The 24,074-nt window shown below is 45.2% G+C and overlaps 1 protein-coding gene across 1 annotated transcript in view; it reads left to right on the top strand.

The window, feature by feature from the left end:
• The first annotated feature begins 12,293 nt into the window (after positions 1-12,293).
• LOC124022712 (nucleolar protein 4-like) overlaps positions 12,294-24,074 on the top strand; it is a 46,177-nt gene continuing 34,396 nt past the window's right edge. The window contains exon 1 of the mRNA XM_046337421.1: positions 12,294-12,809. Within this exon, the coding sequence (XP_046193377.1) occupies positions 12,468-12,809 (342 nt within the window). The 5' untranslated portion in view covers positions 12,294-12,467. The remainder of the gene's footprint in view (positions 12,810-24,074) is intronic.

Here is a 24,074-nt window from a genome sequence, read left to right as displayed (position 1 = left end):
CTTCGTCAGTGTTTTTAAAGTTAAAACAGTGCCACAACAATGACCCGATTATTAAACACTACAGAAGGTGGCTTATCACTACCCAAACTGCGCATGCAGCTCCCCTGTCCAACACAACCTGAGTGTGTTAACCCACAGAGACTTAATAAATGTGTGTTTAGCCATTGCTGTAAATGATTTGACTTTGAGACAAACACATGGTGCCCAAACACAGTTTGTTTGCTTGGCTGTGGTAGGCTTCTAAGGCAATAGTCTGTAGGAAAAGTTTGAATTAGCAGTGTTACTGTAGACATTGCTAATGCATACCATCAAAGAGTGAACTTTAAATGGATACTGCGAGATTCTGGTAATTAAGACATTTTTATACTTACCCAGAGTCAGATGAACTGGTGGATACCATTCTGGGTATGAAGAAAAACAGCTTAATTGTCAGAATCTTGCAATATCCCTTTAAGAAACAGAGGTAAGTATGTGGGCCTAGGTAATAACTTCTTTCAAACCCTCAGTTAAATAGAGAGGGAGGTGGAAGAGAATGGGTTGTATTCGTTAGTGCGAGAAAAAGGGAAGGGAAAGGGAGAGTCTTAAAAGGAGAGAAAACAGAGACAGGAGTCAGAGAGAAGGAAGGGTTGTGGTGTAGGATAATGCTTTAAGGATAAGCACTGACAGGTGCAATCAGACATGTCACATGTCCAGGCCAAAGTGGTTGTTAGTGTGACCATGGGGGGTCACTATAAGCATGTCACAACCAATCAGGGAGCTAGATTAGGGGTGAGGGGAGTGTTTGTGTCCCCACCACAGTGAACTTGTTATTGCCACGGATCAGAGCTGGGATTGACAGGGGAGAAGGGACAAACACAGGTGGCTGCGACAGTTGAAAAAGAGAGCCATGATAAAGTGTGAAAGTGTACCTGTGTATGTAAGACAAGCAGATGTATGGACATCTAAGTGGCTTTTTGTATGTACAGTATGAGATTAGGTAAGAGGAAGGGAAAGTTTGTGGCATTTGCATCATGTTTGTAGAGTAAAGAAATAACTTCTTATTAAAAAAAATATTATGAACAAAGGAGTAGTGAGGAAATGCAATGAACCCTTCACGCATCTGACAGAATTGGAACATATTCTTTGGTAAATATTTTTTCACAGGAAGTACACATAGGTATAGTATAAATGTTTTCTGGTAGGCCTTCTAACTGACCAGGAAGACTATTTCTTGTCCAACAGGATTTGTGATTTATTGTCTTGAGCTTGCCAACCCTTTCTACCAGGTGTTATGTCAAAGTTTAATGTGCTCTGGTAAGTGCGGGCAGGGTCACCAGGGTCACACACACACTTATAATATGTTGTGCATTATACCCTTCACAATGGCAGTGCAAAGAGAGTGTAAGGGGTTGGATTTGGCTTCACAGGAAGTGTGGAAGGTATGGTATGTGACGGGTTGTAAAACATTGGACTGTCTTTCCACTGGGATGGGGTTCAGAGGGGTCAGAAGCAGGAAAACGTCTACAAACTGAAACACAATTTTTCAGATCATGAACATTTGTATATAAATCGAATCACATTAAATCAAATGATATAGGTCACAAAGACATATTTAGCAGATGTTATTGTGGGTGTAGTGAAATGGTTTTGTTCCTAGCTCCAACAGTGCAGTAATATCTAACAATTCACAACAACAGACACAAATCTCAAAGTAAAAATGTTTAATTAAGAAATATATAAATATTAGGATGAGCAATGTTGGAGTGGCATTGACTAGAACACAGTAGAGTACAGTATATACATATGAAATTAGTATAACAGTATGTAAACATTATTAAAGTGACCAGTGTTCCATTATTTAAGAGACTGGATATTCCATGTCTATGTACATAGGGCAGCAGCCTCTCAGCTGCAGGGTTGAGTAACCGGGTGGCCAGCTAGTGATGGCTATTTAACAGTCTACTGGCCTTGAAAGATAAACGTTTTTTCAGTCTCTCAGCCCCAGATTTGACGCACCTGTACTGACATCGCCTTCCTGATGATAGCAGGGTAAACAGGCCGGACGCTGACATCAGGTGCTGTAAGTGTCCCGGTGATACTTTGGGCAAACTGCACCAACCTCTGGAGAGCCCTACGATTGTGGGCTGTGCTGTTGCCATACCAGGCGGTGATACAGCCCGACAGGATTCTCTCAATGGTGTATCTGTAAAAGTTTGTGAGGGTCTTAGGGGCCAAGCCGAATGTCTGTAGCCTCCTGAGGACATAGCTTTGCAGCCTAGAAAGGGACTTGATGCACACCTCAAAGACCTCCATGGCTCTGAGTCTCAGTTACAATGGGAACCACACAAGTCCCCCAAAAAGTACAGCCTGCACACATGCACATGCATGCACTTGAACACACAGTCCTCGCATTTTAGACTTCACTAAGACTTTAGGATTGTTTAACAGTGCCATCTATCGTCTTGGGTTCTGACTCACTTAATTCAATGAAACCCACGTTGTTGTATTTACACAGTATTGTAGGTTTTCCCCCCATGGTGAAATAAAATCACAGATGTTTTAAGAATTGTGATTCCCATGATTATATATAGATCAATTAAATATATAATACAGATGATAGAAAATATAATATTTATTATCAAATGTATTATCTATCCATTTTTATCTTTTGCTATTCTATAACCTTTTATTTCACACATTTGGCAGAATAAATCGGAAAGATTATCTGTAATGTCCAAATACTAGAAGTGAAAATTCTATTTCTCTAATGGCCAGAAGAAACTGGAGAATCTCAATGCAGGTGTTATTGGCTGAGTGTTTGCTGCATGGGTATAAATAGAATGACTGTATGTGTTTGTGGGGTTTTATCAGTTTGAAAAGTGTAGCTCTTCCAATTCAACAGCCTATGACACCTATTGCTTACTCCTTTCTCTCCTCTCCACAAAGTGCTTCCTGCGTATTAATATCGTGTGGTTTCCAACTGAAGATTCTTCTGTAGTCTATAGAGCAGAGCTAAGGCCCCCTCTTTGTGTTATCAGCCTCTCTGGGAGCGCAATTAGAGTTGAGTAAACAGACCCAGAGTTAATCAGCCTATAAGAGTCTCTTAAACAATCAGAGCCCAGCCCATTAACAGCTGCAATGGGGTTGGGGGAGAAATAATTGGCCTGCAATATATGCTCTAGCTCTTTGTCTTTGTGACACACACACACACACACACACACACACACACACACACACACACACACACACACACACACACACACACACACACACACACACACACACACACACACACACACACACACACACACACACACACACACACACACACACACACACACGTACACGCAAGAACAAGCACACACACACACAAACAATTACCAGACTATGCTCAAAGGTATTCAATATTTAATTTTGTTCGAAAGCATGAAAATAAATGTTCAAGCATAATTGTCTATATCTCCCTCTCTCCCATACCTCTTTTCGCTCCATGATTAACCAGGCCTATCAGCCTCTATGGTCTGTCATTTCCTGTTACTTAGTTACCAGTTGCCATGATTTGCCTGGGCCGTTTGTGTTTCCATGGTAACTGTGCCCATTCTGTTGTCTCCAGGCTGCATACTGGCTTTGCTGTCCCAATGGTTATGCAGGTGAAGGAGGACCCAAACGCGACTTAACAGAAACAGAGTTTATTAATGCTCAAAACCGAATAACTGAAATCCTCTAGATAGTAGAGGGGAAAACAACTGGAGAAGCGGCCACAGACTGCAGGTCGCTTCGGGTAGGCGCAGGCCGTAGTCAACTGAGACACCTGCTCACACGCAGCGTCTGAAGAAGGCACAAAACACGACAGGACAGGGTGATACACAATCACGGCAAAAAACACGACAGGACAGGGCGAAACGCAATTACAGCATGGAATACAAAACAAGGAACCGATGGAACAGGAACGGATCACAAAGGAATAAATAGGGAGTCTAATCAGGGGAAAGGATCGGGAACAGGTGTGGGAAGACTAAATGATGATTAGGGGAATAGGAACAGCTGGGAGCAGGAACGGAACGACAGAGAGAAGAGAGAGCGAGAGAGTGAAAGGGGAGGGGGAGAGAGAGGGATAGAACCAAACAAGACCAGCAGAGGGAAACGAATAGCATGGGGAGCACAGGGACAAGACATGACAATAAATGACAAACATGACAGTACCCCCCACTCACCGAGCGCCTCCTGGCGCACTCGAGGAGGAATCCTGGCGGCAACGGAGGAAATCATCGATGAGCGAACGGTCCAGCACGTCCCGAGACGGAACCCAACTCCTCTCCTCAGGACCGTAACCCTCCCAATCCACTAGGTATTGGTGACCCCGTCCCCGAGAACGCATGTCCATAATTTTATGTACTTTGTAAATAGGTGCGCTCTCGACAAGGACGGGAGGGGGAGGGAAGACGAACGGGGTGCGAAGAAAGGGCTTAACACAGGAGACATGGAAGACAGGATGGACGCGACGAAGATGTCGCGGAAGAAGCAGTCGCACAGCGACTGGATTGACGACCTGGGAGACACGGAACGGACCAATGAACCGCGGAGTCAACTTACGAGAAGCTGTCGCAAGAGGAAGGTTGCGAGTGGAAAGCCACACTCTCTGGCCGCAACAATACCTTGGACTCTTAATCCTGCGTTTATTGGCGGCTCTCACCGTCTGTGCCCTGTAACGGCAAAGTGCAGACCTCACCCTCCTCCAGGTGCGCTCACAACGTTGGACAAACGCTTGAGCGGAGGGAACGCTGGACTCGGCAAGCTGGGATGAGAACAGAGGAGGCTGGTAACCCAGACTACTCTGAAACGGAGATAACCCGGTAGCAGACGAAGGAAGCGAATTGTGAGCGTATTCTGCCCAGGGGAGCTGTTCTGCCCAAGACGCAGGGTTCCTGAAAGAAAGGCTGCGTAGTATGCGACCAATCGTCTGATTGGCCCTCTCTGCTTGACCGTTAGACTGGGGATGAAACCCGGAAGAGAGACTGACGGACGCACCAATCAAACGACAGAACTCCCTCCAAAACTGTGACGTGAATTGCGGACCTCTGTCTGAAACGGCGTCTAACGGGAGGCCATGAATTCTGAATACATTCTCAATAATGATTTGTGCCGTCTCCTTAGCGGAAGGAAGTTTAGCGAGGGGAATGAAATGTGCCGCCTTAGAGAACCTATCGACAACCGTCAGAATCACAGTCTTCCCCGCAGACAAAGGCAGACCGGTAATGAAGTCTAAGGCAATGTGAGACCATGGTCGAGAAGGAATGGGGAGCGGTCTGAGACGACCGGCAGGAGGAGAGTTACCCGACTTAGTCTGCGCGCAGTCCGAACAGGCAGCCACGAAACGGCGCGTGTCACGCTCCTGAGTCGGCCACCAAAAGCGCTGGCGAATAGACGCAAGAGTGCCTCGAACACCGGGATGACCCGCTAACTTGGCAGAGTGAGCCCACTGAAGAACAGCCAGACGAGTGGAAACAGGAACGAAAAGGAGGTTACTAGGACAAGCGCGCGGCGACGCAGTGTGCGTGAGTGCTTGCTTAACCTGTCTTTCAATTCCCCAGACTGTTAACCCGACAACACGCCCATAAGGAAGAATCCCCTCGGGATCAGTAGAAGCCACAGAAGAACTAAACAGACGGGATAAGGCATCAGGCTTGGTGTTCTTGCTACCCGGACGGTAAGAAATCACAAACTCGAAACGAGCGAAAAACAACGCCCAACGAGCTTGACGGGCATTAAGTCGTTTGGCAGAACGGATGTACTCAAGGTTCTTATGGTCTGTCCAAACGACAAAAGGAACGGTCGCCCCCTCCAACCACTGTCGCCATTCGCCTAGGGCTAAGCGGATGGCGAGCAGTTCACGGTTACCCACATCATAGTTGCGCTCAGATGGCGACAGGCGATGAGAAAAATAAGCGCAAGGATGAACCTTATCGTCAGACTGGAAGCGCTGGGATAGAATGGCTCCCACGCCTACCTCTGAAGCGTCAACCTCGACAATGAATTGTCTAGTGACGTCAGGAGTAACGAGGATAGGAGCGGACGTAAAACGTTCTTTTAGAAGATCAAAAGCTCCCTGGGCGGAACCGGACCACTTAAAACACGTCTTGACAGAAGTAAGAGCTGTGAGAGGGGCAGCAACTTGACCGAAATTACGAATGAAACGCCGATAGAAATTAGCGAAACCTAAAAAGCGCTGCAACTCGACACGTGACCTTGGAACGGGCCAATCACTGACAGCTTGGACCTTAGCGGAATCCATCTGAATGCCTTCAGCGGAAATAACGGAACCGAGAAAAGTAACGGAGGAGACATGAAAAGAGCACTTCTCAGCCTTTACATAGAGACAATTCTCTAAAAGGCGCTGTAGAACACGTCGAACGTGCTGAACATGAATCTCGAGTGACGGAGAAAAAATCAGGATATCGTCAAGATAGACAAAAACGAAAATGTTCAGCATGTCTCTCAGAACATCATTAACTAATGCCTGAAAAACAGCTGGCGCATTGGCGAGACCGAACGGCAGAACCCGGTACTCAAAATGCCCTAACGGAGTATTAAACGCCGTTTTCCACTCGTCCCCCTCTCTGATGCGCACGAGATGGTAAGCGTTACGAAGGTCCAACTTAGTAAAGCACCTGGCTCCCTGCAGAATCTCGAAGGCTGATGACATAAGGGGAAGCGGATAACGATTCTTAACCGTTATGTCATTCAGCCCTCGATAATCCACGCAGGGGCGCAGAGTACCGTCCTTCTTCTTAACAAAAAGAACCCCGCCCCGGCCGGAGAGGAAGAAGGCACTATGGTACCGGCGTCAAGAGACACAGACAAATAATCCTCGAGAGCCTTACGTTCGGGAGCCGACAGAGAGTATAGTCTACCTCGAGGAGGAGTGGTCCCCGGAAGGAGATCAATACTACAATCATACGACCGGTGAGGAGGAAGGGAGTTGGCTCGGGACCGACTGAAGACCGTGCGCAGATCATGATATTCCTCCGGCACTCCTGTCAAATCGCCAGGTTCCTCCTGAGAAGTAGGGACAGAAGAAACGGGAGGGATGGCAGACATTAAACACTTCACATGACAAGAAACGTTCCAGGATAGGATAGAATTACTAGACCAATTAATAGAAGGATTATGACATACTAGCCAGGGATGACCCAAAACAACAGGTGTAAACGGTGAACGGAAAATCAAAAAAGAAATAGTCTCACTGTGGTTACCAGATACTGTGAGGGTTAAAGGTAGTGTCTCAAATCTGATACTGGGAAGATGACTACCATCTAAGGCGAACATGGGCGTAGGCTTATCTAACTCTCTGAAAGGAATGTCATGTTTCCGAACCCATGCTTCGTCCATGAAACAACCCTCAGCCCCAGAGTCTATCAAGGCACTACATGTAGCGCCCGAACCGGTCCAGCGTAGGTGGACCGACAAAGTAGTACAGGACTTTGATGGAGAGACTTGAGTAGTTGCGCTCACCTGTAGCCCTCCGCTTACAGATGAGCTCTGGCTTTTACTGGACATGAATTAACGAAATGTCCAGCAACTCCACAATAGAGGCACAGGCGGTTGGTGATCCTCCGTTCCCTCTCCTTATTCGAGATGCGAATCCCTCCCAGCTGCATGGGCTCAGTCTCAAAGCCAGAGGGGGAGATGGCTGCGATGCGGAGCAGGGAAACACCGTTGATGCGAGCTCTCTTCCACGAGCCCGGTGACGAAGATCTACCCGTCGTTCTATGCGGATGGCGAGAGCAATCAAAGAGTCCACATCTGAAGGAACCTCCCGGGAGAGAATCTCATCCTTAACCACAGCGTGGAGTCCCTCCAGAAAACGAGCGAGCAGCGCCGGCTCGTTCCACTCACTAGAGGCAGCAAGAGTGCGAAACTCAATGGAATAATCCGTTATGGACCGTTCACCTTGGCATAAGGAAGCCAGGGCCCTAGAAGCCTCCCCACCAAAAACTGAACGGTCAAAAACCCGAATCATCTCCTCTTTAAAGTTCTGGAAATCGTTAGAGCAAACAGCCCTTGCCTCCCAGATAGCTGTGCCCCATTCTCGAGCCCGGCCAGTGAGGAGTGAGATGACGTAAGCAACCCGAGCTCTCTCTCTAGAGTATGTGTTGGGTTGGAGAGAGAACACAATCTCACACTGCGTGAGAAAGGAGCGGCACTCAGTGGGCTGCCCGGAGTAGCAAGGTGGGTTATTAACCCTAGGTTCTGGAGGCTCGGCAGGCCAGGAAGTAACAGGTGGCACGAGACGTAGACTCTGGAACTGTCCAGAGAGGTCGGAAACCTGAGCAGCCAGGTTTTCCACGGCCTGGCGAGCAGCGGACAATTCCTGCTCGTGTCTGCCGAGCATGGCTCCTTGGATCTCGACGGCAGTGTAACGAGCGTCAGAAGTCGCTGGGTCCATTCTTTGATCGGTTCCTTCTGTTATGCAGGTGAAGGAGGACCCAAACGCGACTTAACAGAAACAGAGTTTATTAATGCTCAAAACCGAATAACTGAAATCCTCTAGATAGTAGAGGGGAAAACAACTGGAGAAGCGGCCACAGACTGCAGGTCGCTTCGGGTAGGCGCAGGCCGTAGTCAACTGAGACACCTGCTCACACGCAGCGTCTGAAGAAGGCACAAAACACGACAGGACAGGGTGATACACAATCACGGCAAAAACACGACAGGACAGGGCGAAACGCAATTACAGCATGGAATACAAAACAAGGAACCGATGGAACAGGAACGGATCACAAAGGAATAAATAGGGAGTCTAATCAGGGAAAGGATCGGGAACAGGTGTGGGAAGACTAAATGATGATTAGGGGAATAGGAACAGCTGGGAGCAGGAACGGAACGACAGAGAGAAGAGAGAGCGAGAGAGTGAAAGGGGAGGGGAGGGGGAGCACAGGGACAAGACATGACAATAAATGACAAACATGACAATATTTTTATTTGTTTAACACTTTTTTGTTTACTACAGGATTCCATGTGTTATTTCCTAGTTTTGGTGTCTTCACTATTATTCTACAATGTAGAAAGTAGTCAAATATAGAAAACCCCGTGAATGAGGAGGCGTGTCCAAACTTTCGACTCATACTGTATATTTTATAGAAATAAGTACATTTAAAAACATAATTAGATGAACTGAGATTGTTTGTTTGATTTCGCAACCCTGAGCTCGCCACCATTCCAGATCAGTAATCTAAAGTCTGGTGGTCCAGAAGTTAGATGACTAATTTCTGGTCCATGATACCATGTCTGAATAAACAGGTAACCCAATCTCCCCCACCAAACTGATAGCAGGAGTTCTAAAGAATGACCTCCAGGTGGCAGCAGTCAACAGATCGTCTCTCTGAGAGTGGTGTATCATATGGAGAAGATCAGCACAGAAAGAAGAAGGTGCACTTACCAGTATGTTTGGGATCAGCACGCAGAGCAAGGTTAACTTGTCATTCTAACTGAGACTGATTCAGCAGCCTCTTATTCTCTCATTCAGTCTCACACTGTCTGTCTCCATCCATCTCAGCCACACTCTCTCTCCTCTCTCTCTCTCTCTCTCTCTCTCTCTCTCTCTCTCTCTCTCTCTCTCTCTCTCTCTCTCTCTGTGTCTTTTTCTCTTTTGTTCTCTCTCTCTTTCTCTCCCCATCGCTCTCGCTCTGTCTCTCTCTCTCTCTCTGTCTCTATGTTTCTCTGTTTCTCTCTCTCTCTGTCTGTCTCTCTCTCTCTCCCTCACTGCCTGACACACTGTAAGCTCAGCCTGTCAGTACCAGAGTCACCCCTGGCCACCCCCGGGGTGGAGAATTGTAGTGGGGGATAGTGGCAATAATCCCAGCACCATATCGCCTCATTAGGAGTGAGAAAGTGTGACTTCCCACCTGCTGAACCTCATTTGATTGTGGAATGGGGTGCTGGACCAGGTTAAAGGTCCTCCCAGTCAGAGGTCTTGTCTTGTGTGCGCACGTGCCTGTGTGTTTGTGTCATGTATACTCGCCCGTGTCTGTGCTCAGTGATGGTGTGTCTATGTTTAATCCAAATTCATTTCAGGTTCAAGTATACCAAACCCACACACACGTGCCTTTGGTTATGTGATTTATCAGATTGAGCAGCCTTTACATCAGTGTTCCTGTGACATCAAGAGTTAACAAACAAGAAATACTGTGAAACAACTTGGCATCTCAAACCAGGTCCCTAGCAGATGCTGGGACTTATGTAGCCTTGAGCCGGGCCATTCAGTGGGCTGGCTAATCCACTCAACCTTTACTAATGCAGGCCAGTCCTGCCAGAGAGATATGTATCAAAATAATACCACATTAAGAAACTAAAAGAAATAGTCTCATCTGTGTGCGGCTGGGTAAAACTCTCTCTCTCTCTCTCTCTCTCTGTCATGCAGGTGATAGAGGACCCAAAAGCGACTTAACAGAAACAGAGTTTATTCAAGTCCAAACAGGGAATAACAGAAATCCTCTAGTCTGTAGAGGGGAATAACAAGAGAAGCGGCCACAGACTGCAGGTCGCTTCGGGTAGGCGCCGGCCGTAGTTGACAGAGACACCTGCTCACACGCAGCATCTGATGAAGGCAAAAAACACGACAGGACAGGGCGAAACACAATCACAGCACGGTGAATACTAAACAAGGAACCGACGGGACAGGAACGGAACACAAAGGAATAAATAGGGACTCTAATCAGGGGAAAGGATCGGGAACAGGTGTGGGAAGACTAAATGATGATTAGGGGAATAGGAACAGCTGGGAGCAGGAACGGAACGATAGAGAGAAGAGAGGGCGAGAGAGTGAGAGAGGGAGGGGGAGAGAGAGGGATAGAAAGAGGGAAAGAACCAAATAAGACCAGCAGAGGGAAACGAATAGCATGGGGAGCACAGGGACAAGACATGATAATAAATGACAAACATGACACTCTCTCTCTCTCTCTCTCTCTCTCTCTCTCTCTCTCTCTCTCTCTCTCTCTCTCTCTCTCTCTCTCTCTCTCTCTCTCTCTCTCTCTCTCTCTCTCTCTCTCTCTCTCTCTCTCTCTCACACACACACACATTGTTATTTGGTCAAGGACCTATTGAATGAGTTGACGCTGTTCATTATTCAGTGTTAGGATATGGAGGCGAGAGCAGAGGGGTGGTATTATTGTCCAGAATTCCGTTGTGTGTTGGTGTGAGTCAGGGAGGGAGGATGGAGAGATGAGGATGGGGCATCCCACCTCTGCTGCCCTGCTGTCATGGCAACAGGAGCAGTCTCCACCAGCAGCAGTCCCAGCATGGTTCTACAGAGGCCTCACACACATATGGACACAGAGAACACACTAGAACATTATAGGACACTAGCCAGGCGAATGCCAAAACATAGAGAGCATTAAGAGCATTTTTACCTCAGATCGGAGTCTATTGAACTCCATGGATTTTCTTCTGGTCAATGTGTGTGGAATAACACATAGACAGACAGAGTTGATACTTTACATGCTCGTGAATCTCTCACTGTAGGCTATGTGCAATAGTTATAATTTTTGGGTGGGACAGATGCACAATTTATATTTCCTATAGGTCTATAATTCAATCTTCTGTACGGACCAGATCTGATATCAGTCTATTTTCGTGAGTGAAGATAAGAGACTGTTTTCTCATGACCACCAAATTAACAGTGTATATTTAAGATGTCTTATTCATATTTGAGGAAATTCTTCAAAGAATCATAGGTCTTCATTGATGCAGAGGCGTCGTCCGTGTATCGGACATTCTACGATTAGGCTGCTGCCTATATAATGCACCTTGTAATTCCCTTACAGATAACGCCTTTAAATTAACCAAAAATGCTTGGTTTTACAGGTTGCCTTTATATCCTATTGCTTCTTTGAGAATATAATTTCTACGGAACGTCCTATAGGCGGTTCGGGATGGTGCACGCGCAGGTCCCATTCAAACAGGTGGGAAGCAGGGAAACATCCCCGGTGCGCGTGACTGGTTGTGATGATGGGATAGCCTACATGGCTCAATACCGAGTAGCCTAAATGTTTGAGAATTGTCACGGTTTTCACTTGAGTCTGCATTGAGTCTGGTTTTCCCTCATCCTTTGTTCTTTATTGTTTAGTGAGCACTGTGTTTTTTTTTATCCATATCTCAGCTTCCAGTCAAGAGACGATTTACGCACAGGTGGGAAATACCCGCTCTATAGGACAACCCCCTCCCTCAATTCCTCATCGGAATATGTGAGCAAGTGACATTTTGCCGTTGCGGTTCGGGACAGCAGGCAACGCGTCTCCGCAAACAGGTGTGCAGCTGCTGCCCGAATCAGTTTCCTACGCCTTTAATCCAGTTTAAGGAGAAATCATCCCATTTGCGGAACCATCCTCCTCGACGCGGGACGGGCAGAGGAGGGGTACATCTGCATTTTAGTAGCCTAGCTATTATAGCCTATTATTTGAAGGGACAAACGTGTTACAAGAGCGAACGCTATGGCAACAAAAAAATCATCATGCACTGATATAACGAAAAGGAGCCAGAGTCCCGTCGTTTTAGAGGTTGAGATGTTCCGTGAATTTCAGGACTGGTGCCTCCGGACATATGGGGACTCGGGTAAAACAAAGACCGTCACCCGGCGAAAATACAACAAAATCATGCAGACATTGTTGCAAAACGAAGAGTCGGACAGCATGTATGTCGACAATAGTCACATCAATGCTAAATTCAAATTCTGGGTGAAGTCGAAAGGGTTTCAGGTCGGGAGCAACATCCTCGGGGAGCACAAGAAAGGAGCGTCAGGGAAGCCGGTCCTATATGTCCCGGTCAAGTCAACGGTAAAGTGTGCGTGTTTGTGTGTGTATGCGCGCGGTCGCATGACACGTCCCATGCCATCAGTTAAACCTAGGTTATTTGATTTCACCACAACCACATGTACCTGTCATAGGCTATTTGATTACAACTTTTCAGTGTTTGGTTTTCCCTCCTCACCCTAACCTATTCACAGACTCTAACCTATTCCGACTCTCATCCTCTGAACAGAGCAGTCTTACTCCCATCCCCATCAGCTGCCATAGCAACGCCGGTGCATAAAGAGGCAAAATCGCCAGTGTGGGGTATCTTTCTGTGCTCGTCTCGCGAATGACTTGGTTAATGTTCTGTTAACGAATCGTTATCATTATTTTTTTATTATGAAATGTAACCTTTATTTAACTAGGCAAGTCAGTTAAGAACAAATTCTTATTTACAATGGCGGCCTACACCGGCCAAACCCGGACGACGCCGGACCAATTGTGCGCCGCCCTATGGGACTCCCAATCACGGCCGGTTGTGATACAGCCTGGATTCGAACCAGGGTGTATGTAGCACTGAGATGCAGTGCGTTATGCTACTAAGCAGTATTTATGAGTTAATAGCCCATTCACAAAACAATGATAAAAAGTAGGCATATATCTAGTAGCCTATGTCTGGTCCAGACTCCTGCCATGTAGGACAATTGAGTGAACGCGCATACTTTGGGTGCCAGCAGCGTGCCCAAATGGGGGATGTCGGGGGGTTGGTATGTCCCCTGGAGGAAGGAGGGCATTGTATGGAAGGTGCAGGAGAGGGTTTATAGATTATCCAAATATTTGATCATGTTCACCTTTACCTTGTATGATAGCATAAATCCACAAAAGCCATCCTATTTTCAATGGGGATGGCTAATTGTGCACCATAAGCCTTGAACATCCGAACCTAAATGTATTGTAAACATTAGCATATTTTTTTAGTTTGAATGTCTTGAACTAATTGACAAAAATTAATTTCTATTGACAAGATGGTCATGCTATGAAAAGCAAAACTATCTATAGTTACAGTAGGATATGTGTGCACCCCACCACTTAGCATTGTCCTGTGCAGGATAGATGCAGATCGGTCCACATGCACTCCTTGCGCTGGTACACTACATTGCATGTATTTTTATGACTTTCTCCCCCTTAGTGCATTTATTCACATTCATCAAACGTTCTATTCTGATGTTAGCTTATAGGTAGATAACAGTGATATTGCATTTGTACAGTGTTTGACATGAGCGCAGTAACCGTGCGTATTTGGTCTTTGAGGGTCTCAGGCAGGAACAAAAGTGTAGGCTATTCAGCATCAGTATAATAGCATCCTCCCTCCATTAAAGTTAAAACCACTTCTGTTTAGGATTTAAATTCGAATGATTTCACCATTTGATCATCTCATACAATAGACATTGATTTGGATTTTGTTCATCCTGTGTTAATCTAAGGTGATAATCTAAATGATTTATTTAGGTAGGCTATTTTTAGGGTTGGAGATGGATGGATAGCCATTCTGATACAGTGATTGTCTAGGATGACTGACCAAAGGTTAAGAATACATACACCATTTAGGCACAGTATAGTAGAGGTTTTGTGTGTGTTCAGTGTCGATTGAGATTGCCACCATTTTAAATGATGCCTTCAGGGAATCACACCAACCCCCACCATGGTGTTGGGTCAAGCTCTCCAAGGACCCTTAATACTAGTGTGAACAAAAGACTCAAATTACAATATCAGTACCACTAAGGTGTGGGTTATTTAACTGATTCTTCCTCAGGTGTGTTACCTGTGTAAATGCATAGCCTTTATTTTTCTGCTTAATTAAACACTTATTTCCAATAGCTTATATTGTTTTCATGATAAAGCCTCTTGGCAGGTGCATCTAGAGTTTGAGATTTAGTTTTGTTTGTCTTTATTTTTTTCTGTCTTTGATGATGGAGTGTTACATTCCCTTTTGATGATGGCGCATTACATGACCTTTTGATGATGGAGCGTAGCATTACCTTTTGATGATGGAGCGTTACATGACCTTTTGATGATGGAGCCTAGCATTACCTTTTGATGATGGAGCATAGCATTACCTTTTGATGATGGAGCATTACATTACCTTTTGATGATGGAGCGTAGCATTACCTTTTGATGATGGAGCGTTACATGACCTTTTGATGATGGAGCGTAGCATTACCTTTTGATGATGGAGCGTAGCATTACCTTTTGATGATGGAGCATTACATTACCTTTTGATGATGGAGCGTAGCATTACCTTTTGATGATGGAGCGTCACATTACCTTTTGATGATGGAGCATTACATGCCCTTTTGATGATGGAGCGTAGCATTACCTTTTGATGATGGAGCGTCACATTACCTTTTGATGGTGGAGCGTTACATGGCCTTTTGATGATGGAGTGTAGCATTACCTTTTGATGATGGAGCGTTACATTACCTTTTGATGGTGGAGCATTACATGGCCTTTTGATGGTGGAGCGTTTTTATCTATCTGCTATTTTACCAGGTGAGTTGACTGAGAACACGTTCTCATTTGCAGCAACGACCTGGGTAATAGTTACAGGGATGAATGAGCCAGTTGTAAACTGGGGATTATTAGGTGCTCGTGATGGTTTGAAGGCCATATTGGGAATTTTATCCAGACACTGGGGTTAACACCCCTACTTTTACGATAAGTGCCATGGGATCTTTAATGACCAAAGAGAGTCAGGATTACCCGTTTAACGTCCCATCCGAAAGACAGCACCCTACACAGGGCAGTGTCCCCAATCACCCCCCTGGGGCATTGGGATATTTTTTTTCCTTTTTTTTAGACCAGAGGAAAGAGTGCCTCCTACTGGCCCTCCAACACCACTTCCAGCAGCATCTGGTCTCCCATCCAGGAACTGACCAGGACCAACCCTGCTTAGCTTCAGAAGCAATCCAGCAGTGGTATGCAGGGTGGTATGCTGCTGGCGTACCGCCAATGCCAATGTTATTTTGATGATGGAGCGTTACATTACCTTTTGATGATGGAGCGTTACATTACCTTTTGATGATGGAGCGTCACATTACCTTTTTCTTTTGTGTTTGTTATCGATGACATGATAGATTTTTGAGCAACAACATTTATTACCCAAAGGAATCAGTCTTTATGTGTCATTATGTCACATTATAGTTATTAAATGTCCCTTTTTTCAACACTTTATCAATCTTACATTGCTTGTGGGCCACAGCCTTTTATTTTGACACAGATTGATGTCCAAGGAACAAACCCAGAAATGGCTAAACTGAAGTCAATCTGTAAGGGCCAAGTTTGTAAATGTACAGTAACTTGATCTACAGGACTACAAGGTTGGAGCCTGGGCAGGGAACAATGTTTTACTCCATGCATGAGTGAGAAGAGCATGCAAATCATGTTATAGAGGACTATGTGGGATTTACAGTCCTACTAAATGAGAGTATTCCTGAATATCACATATGTAATTATTGATGGGAAAAAGCAGTGAACTCCCCCATGTCCAGCCCCCACCTGTGCAAAACTCCACAACAAAGAGAGAAACATAAGCAAACACAAGGCAGTAATTACAGCATTAATTAAAGTAGGAAGTAGAAGGTCAAATAGTGAAATTGAGGTACAATTAGACATGAGAAAGGTCCATGTGTATCAATGTGAGTGTGGAGGGGGTTTGTGTGTCTGTTCTCTTGTCTGTCAGCCAGTGGTATGTCATCCTGGACTGTTCCCTTAATGAGTGGTTGATAGTGTATCATTTGATTTAACGGTCATGTGCTATCAGTCCTCAGATCTCCTTCTCTTCTTCATTCTCTCACTCTGTCTGCTTCAGGCCTACGCCATGTGCCAACCAAATAAATACACACAAGGTACGCCTAGACCTGCCCTCCCTCTCTCTCTCTCTCTCTCTCTCTCTCTCTCTCTCTCTCTCTCTCTCTCTCTCTCTCTCTCTCTCTCTCTCTCTCTCTCTCTCTCTCTCTGTCTCTCTCTCTCTCTCTCTCTCTCTCTCTCTCTCTCTCTCTCTCTCTCTCTGTCTCTCTCTCTGCCTCTCTCTGTCTCTCTCTCTGCCTGTCTCTGTCTCTCTCTGTCTCTGTCTCTGTCTCTCTCTCTCTCTCTCTCTCTCTCTCTCTCTCTCTCTCTCTCTCTCTCTCTCTCTCTCTCTCTCTCTCTCTCTCTCTCTCTCTCTCTCTCTCTCTCTCTCTCTGTCTCTCTCTCTCTCTCTGCCTCTCTCTGCCTGCCTCTCTCTCTCTCTCTCTGCCTGTCTCTGTCTCTCTCTGTCTCTCTCTGTCTCTCTGTCTCTCTCTCTCTCTCTCTCTCTCACACACACACACACACACACACACACACACACACACACACACACACACACACACACACACACACACACACACACACACACACACACACACGCACACACACACACACACACACACACACACACACACACACACACACACACACACACACACACACACACACACACACACACACACACACACACACACACACACAGACAGAGAGAGAGAGTACAAAACCACAATGCCCAATGCCCCCCGGGACCACTCCTGTGTGGTGGGGGTGTGTTTCCACAGCATGTGCGTTGGTGGCCTCTCTGCAGCTGCTCTTGGGGTCTGCCAAGTTTCACTGTGGGGTCTAAACGAGGGGGTGTGACCGGGGATGGCATGGTGGTTGATGGGCAGAAAGGAACCTGTTTTCAGTTGGTGTAAACACAGAGATAGTTATACAGGTTTGCCCAAGAGTGGAAGGAAGGAGACAGATACTGACTAAAGGGAATTGTGGATTTAAACAGTTTTGCAGCATGGGCCTAGTGTAATCTTAATTTCAGACAGTTGATGTGATTGTATGGAATCTCTATCTCTCTTTCACACTCTCTGTCTCTGCCTATATCCCAGTCCTCTCTCTTGCTCTCCGTCTGTATGACTAATGCTGCATTTAAGTCATGTCGGAAACTGAGACATCTCCGAATTGGTTACTAATTGTAGAACGATGATACCCGAGTTTCCAACTTGGGAAGTTTTAGAATCAACCAATAAGAAGCTCTAGCAAATAAGTTACGTTCGTTTTAACTCGGTAGTTCCGAGTTTCCGAAATATGTAGTGTTGTGTTGGCTCTCGTGTCCTGATGTGTGTTTTGTCCTATATTTTTATTTCATGTATTTTTATTTTTAATCCCAGTCCCTGTCCCCATAGGAGGCCTTTTGCCTTTTGGTAGGCCGTCATTGTAAATAAGAATTTGTTCTTAACTGACTTGCCTAGTTAAATACATTTTAAATGAAAAACTAAAATGTTGTGAACGCAGCAGAACAGCCCGTGCTTAGAGAATCCAGCAGGACTCAGTGTGGGGATGCAACTTCGTTTAACTCTCATTATGTCGTGATTAGAGCCCAAGCAGAGAGGAGGTGAATATAACCATAGATAGACCATGGCACGGTGAGACGCTCTGCAGTCATAGACTACTGTAGACATGCACACTGTAATGGTACATTCACACACCATTATTACTTCATTAATTCATACCGGCCTGTTATTTTTAGTTATACATTATTATTAGCAGATATAAAATACTCTGCCACCATATATAGTATAGTCTAACACTAATCTGGTTTGCACATATAATCATTTATTCAGCAATAGGTGTGCCCTCCATTTCAAAGAGGAATGTTGTGTTAATTTCTCTTTTGTTGCTCAGAGTATGGCAGTGAATTCTTTTTAATGGATGAGAGCTGTTGTTTTTTGTTGCCATGCCAACAGCAACCTGTAAATATCTCTATCCCTCATTCACAGTCTGGGTTTGGTAGGACTTTCTCACCACACACAGCACAGCCTTAGGCATGGGACTCCATATGTAAGCTACCCTTGTTGAGACTAAGGTTGTAGGAAGTGCTGTCATAAAGGACATAAAGGTTTAATTGAGGTCTTAAACACTCTGTAATCCTGTAACCCAGTGAGCTGTAAACCAGTGAATATATTATTGTAACTTAATGAAAGACAACAGAAAGAAAAGGCTGAGCGGTGTTGGAGTAGTTGAGTATGTCCCCCCCCCTGAGGCAGACATGGAACGGAAATTAAGTACGAAATATTTGTGTTCTGCCATCAAAATGGAGCATGAACATCATCATTATTATCTGATTAATTATTCCACTTCTCCTGAGATCTCCCCTCTGTTAGAAGGGCACAGAGTCAAAAGAATAGTGCTCCTTTCATTCAACAACATTTGCATTAATGCTAACAGTTTTGCATGGCACAACTCCAGCATAATCTAGCCATTGTTTTATCCCCCCTGTTTAGTCTCTATGGATTGTCACATGGGTTATTAAGTCTACACCAAATGCTGAATACTTTACCCAAAAACACCACTTCACCACACCTGGCGAGATGGGGGAGAATTTACCTTAAAGCGGCAATCGGCAGTTGAAACAATAATAAAGTGTTCTCCCCACCCCTGTTTCTGTAAAAAGCTGCGGGATAGGGCTGGAGAAATGTAACCACTCTCATATTCATAGACTTAACTATGGGTGCAAGGACTGGCCATCCATGATATACTGTATAGCATAATTATAGCTTTAACCATGTTTTGAGGCTATATAATGTTTGTTTGCATTTGCTTTGTATCAAACCTTGGAGTGAAATAAGTTTATTTTTTGGGTTCTGATGGGGAACGACAGTTGAACTAAGCTCATGAAACATTTATAGGTTAATATCATGGGGTGGCAGGTAGCCTAGTGGTTAGAGCGTTGGACTAGTAACCGAAAGGTTGCAAGATCCCCAAGCTGACAATGTAAAAATATGTAATTCTGCACCTGAACAAGGCTAGGCTGTCATTGAAAATAAGAATTTGTTCTTAACTGACTAGCCTAGTTAAATAAAGGTAAAACAAATATTCTTCAAGAATAAATGGATACATTTAATTAATTCAGATGTCCAAAAATGAATGAAGCAGATTGCCCCTTTAATATAAAAAGGACAAGGCATTATAATAAAGACTGCTTTTGATGTTGATGTTTCTGCAACAAGGCCTCTCTCAAACCATATCTCCAATTTACCTACTTTTTTAGTAGTGATTGTGTGCTGTGGTTATTTGAGTGCTTCTTTGGCCATGGGGGAATGCCTCTAGGGCCTCCTCAATCTGATCCCTATACAGTTAATTTTACACATAATAAAAATAAATATAATAAAATATATTGAATTTGGGCCCTCAGTTTCCCCTAATAAATTATGTGCAAGGTTCCTCTGCTTTGGATGTAGATGACACACATAGACACACAATTTAACCACTTTTTTGTGTGAATGAGGCCTCTTCTAGGACAAGGGAATTTGATAGCTATACATATTTGAAGCCAATGTGTTCCTAGCCTTTTGATAATATTTTTGTAATTAATCTCTAGTAAGCTGTGCATGGAGTGTGATATCACAGTGGGTTCATATGTGAGTGTGTGTGTTTTTGTGTAAAAATATGTATGTTACTGTGTGTGTGTGTGTGTACAAAGAGGGGGTCGTTGATCGCCCTGCTCGGTTTTCCTCCTCTAAGCACCCTCTCTGTTGCCATGGAGAGACAGTTCTTTGCTCCCATAGGAGGAGAAATTAACACAATTTTTAACTGGTCTGGAGGCCTCGCCCCTGTGTGGGAGAGAGTTTGAGCTCTACTCCAGATCGCAGCACACACACACACACACACACGCACACGCACACGCACACGCACACGCACACACACACACACACACACACACACACACACACACACACACACACACACACACACACACACACACACACACACACACACACACACACACACACACACACACACCTTGTGGACTATGCTGAATAAACAGACAGAGGAGCATTTAAACACAGAAACATGAGCATGCGCAAACGCAAATGCACACAGACACAGACAGACACTGACACACACACACACACACACACACACACACACACACACACACACACACACACACACACACACACACACACACACACACACACACACACACACACACACACACACACACACACACACACACACACACACACACACACACACACACACACACACACACAGCCTTACGACTCAGTGTTGAATCTTACTACTACACTCTGTAGTACTACTGTAATTTTCTTATGCAGTAATAGGACCAATATTTAACAAACTACATCAGAGTAACATAAATAGAAAATATATAGTATTATGTAGTAATAACACAATGATAAAAGGAATGTGTTAGGCCCAGATTGCAGAAGAAATGTGTAGTACATCAGAATGTTCCATTTGGGGGTGGTGACTGGAACATCAACAGAGTCTGGAGAACAGAGTGAGCAAAGGAACAGGGAGAAAAAAAGAGAAAGGGAGGAAATAAAGGAGGGTGGCTGACAGAAAGAGGAGAGGGTGAAGGTACGTATTAAAAAGAGGGTCAAGGAGATTATGTTTTATATCTTTTTCACCCTATTAGGTTGTCCTAGTCCCTTAGTCCCTTCCTCGCTGTGGCACCCCCCTTCTACCCCCTCCCCGCTGAGGACACTAGGGCTTTCCTATTTATGCATCTATTACCTCGCTGACGGGTTTACCACGATGAGATGGGACTTTAAAAGGCGACCTGTTGTCACATCTGCAATGAGATAATATGAGTCATTGGCGCTGTTGAAACAGCCATCCTTTACCACAACTGTCCTTCTTTATTTCTTTAACCAACTGCATTGAGGCGGCAGGTAGCCTAGTGGTTAGTGTTGGACTAGTAACTGAAAGGTTGCAAGATCAAATCACTGAGCTGACAAGGTAAAACTATGTCGTTCTGCCCCTGAACAAGGCAGTTAACCCACTGTTCCTAGGCCGTCATTGAAAATAAGAATGAATTTGTTCCTATCTGACTTGACTAGTTAAATAAAGGTAATAAAATATATAATTACAGCTATCTTTTCATGTACTGTAGCTTTTTATATCTCATAATTATTCATTAGTTTACACATAAACTACCAGGCAAAAGTTTTAGAACACCGACTCATTCAAAGGATTTTCTTTATTTGTACTATTTTCTACATTGTAGAATAACAGTGAAGACATCAGAACTATGAAATAACACATATGGAATCATGTAGTAACTGTCCAGGCTCAGGAGAAGACCCAGACCCAGACTGTTTCGAAGTAACAAACGTTTATTACAAAAAGAGGGCAAACGACAGGTCAGGGGCAGGCAGAGGTCAGTAAATCCAGAGCAGTGTCCAAAAGGTACAGAATGGCAGGCTCAAGGTAAGGGCAGGCAAAGGTCAGTAATCCAGGGAGGTGTGACAAGGTACAGAACGGCAGGTGGGCTCAGGGTCAGGGCAGGCAGATTGGGAAAAAAATGGGGAAACTAGAAAACAGGAACTAGAGAAAGACCGGATCAAGGGAAGATCGCTGGTAGGCTCGACGAATCAAAACGAACTGGCAACAGACAAACAGAGGTGTAAATGCACTGGGGATAATGGGGAAGATGGGCAACACTCGGAGGGGGTGGAGACAATCACAAAGACAGGTGAAACAGATCAAGATGTGACAGTAACCAAAAAAGTCTTAAACGAATCAAAATATATTTTATATTTGAGTTTGGCTGCTTATCCTTCACTCTGCTGTCTGACTCATCCCAAACCATCTCAAATTGGTTGAGGTCGGGGGATTGTGGAGGCCAGGTCTTCTGACGCAACATGCCAACACTCTCCTTCTTGGTCAAATAGCCCTTGTACAGCCTGGAGGTGTGGCACACTTAACCAGCATGGCTACCACAGCATTCTGCAGCAATACGCCATCCCACCTGGTTTGGGCTTAGTGGGACTAGCATTTGTTTTTCAACAGGACAATTACCCAACACACCTCCAGGCTGTACAAGGGCTATTTGACCAAGAAGGAGAGTGATGGCATGCTGCGTCAGAAGACCTGGCCTCCACAATCCCCCGACCTCAACCAATTTGAGATGGTTTGGGATGAGTCAGACAGCAGAGTGAAGGATAAGCAGCCAACAAGTGCTCATCATATGTGGGAACTCCTTCAAGACTCTTGGAAAAGCATTCCAGGTGAAGCTGGTTGAGAAAATGCCAAGAGTGTGCAAAGCTGTCATCAATGCAAAGGGTGGCTATTTGAAGAATCTCAAATATAAAATATGAAACACTTTTTGGGTTACTATATGATTCCATATGTGTTATTTCCAAGTTTTGATGTCTTCACTATTATTCTACATTGTAGAAAATATTCAAATTAATAAAAACCCTTGAATGAGTAGGTGTTCTAAAACTTTTGACTGGTAGTGTAGCTATACTGTACCTGTAGTATTGCTGCTGGTGGTATTTGAGACAACATATAACTGTAAATCCTATGATGTATGTGGTGTGATCGCTGTAGGGCTTTATAGTGTTTGCTCTCCCTACTCCATTGAGGATAAAGTGCCCTTTCCATTTGAAATGTTTGCTGTGTTTTTCTCCCTTCCTCTCTCCTCTGGCCTGTCTGTGTGACCCAGCTGCCTCCAGCCCCCCGACTCGTCTGTGTGCAGGACTGCTCTCTCCTCTGGCCTGTCTGTGTGACCCAGCTGCCTCCAGCCCCCCGACTCGTCTGTGTGCAGGACTGCTCTCTCCTCTGGCCTGTCTGTGTGACCCAGCTGCCTCCAGCCCCCCGACTCGTCTGTGTGCAGGACTGCTCTCTCCTCTGGCCTGTCTGTGTGACCCAGCTGCCTCCAGCCCCCCGACTCGTCTGTGTGCAGGACTGCTCTCTCCTCTTCTCCGCTCTCTCCTCACCTCCTGTTCTCTCCTCCTCCGATTCAACCCCTCCAGTCTCCTAGCAACAGAGCTGTTTGGAGCGGGACAGGGAGAGGAGAGAGAGAGAGCGAGATAGGAGGGGATGGGGAGAGCAAAGTCCTATGGGATTAGAAAGATGGGGAGAAAGAGAGAGGGGAAGAATGAGAGAGAGAGAGTTGGAGTTGAGTGTTGATAGGTTTATGTGGTGATGGTGATTAGGGCTGCTGACATCTCTTCCTCCTGTAAAACGCTGTGATGCTGATGAGAACACATAGTTACACAACCATTCAACAGCTGGTCTCCTCCAGCAACGCAACATACACCTTGTGGACTATGCTGAATAAACAGACAGAGGAGCATTTAAACACAGAAACATGAGCATGCGCAAACGCAAATGCACACAGACACAGACAGACACACACACACACACACACACACACACACACACACACACACACACACACACACACACACACACACACACACACACACACAC

This window comes from Oncorhynchus gorbuscha, linkage group LG03, assembly GCF_021184085.1.
Source record: "Oncorhynchus gorbuscha isolate QuinsamMale2020 ecotype Even-year linkage group LG03, OgorEven_v1.0, whole genome shotgun sequence".
Taxonomy (NCBI): domain Eukaryota; kingdom Metazoa; phylum Chordata; class Actinopteri; order Salmoniformes; family Salmonidae; genus Oncorhynchus; species Oncorhynchus gorbuscha.
Note: the sequence above shows the minus strand (reverse complement) of the source record. Positions and strands in the feature narration are given on the sequence as shown.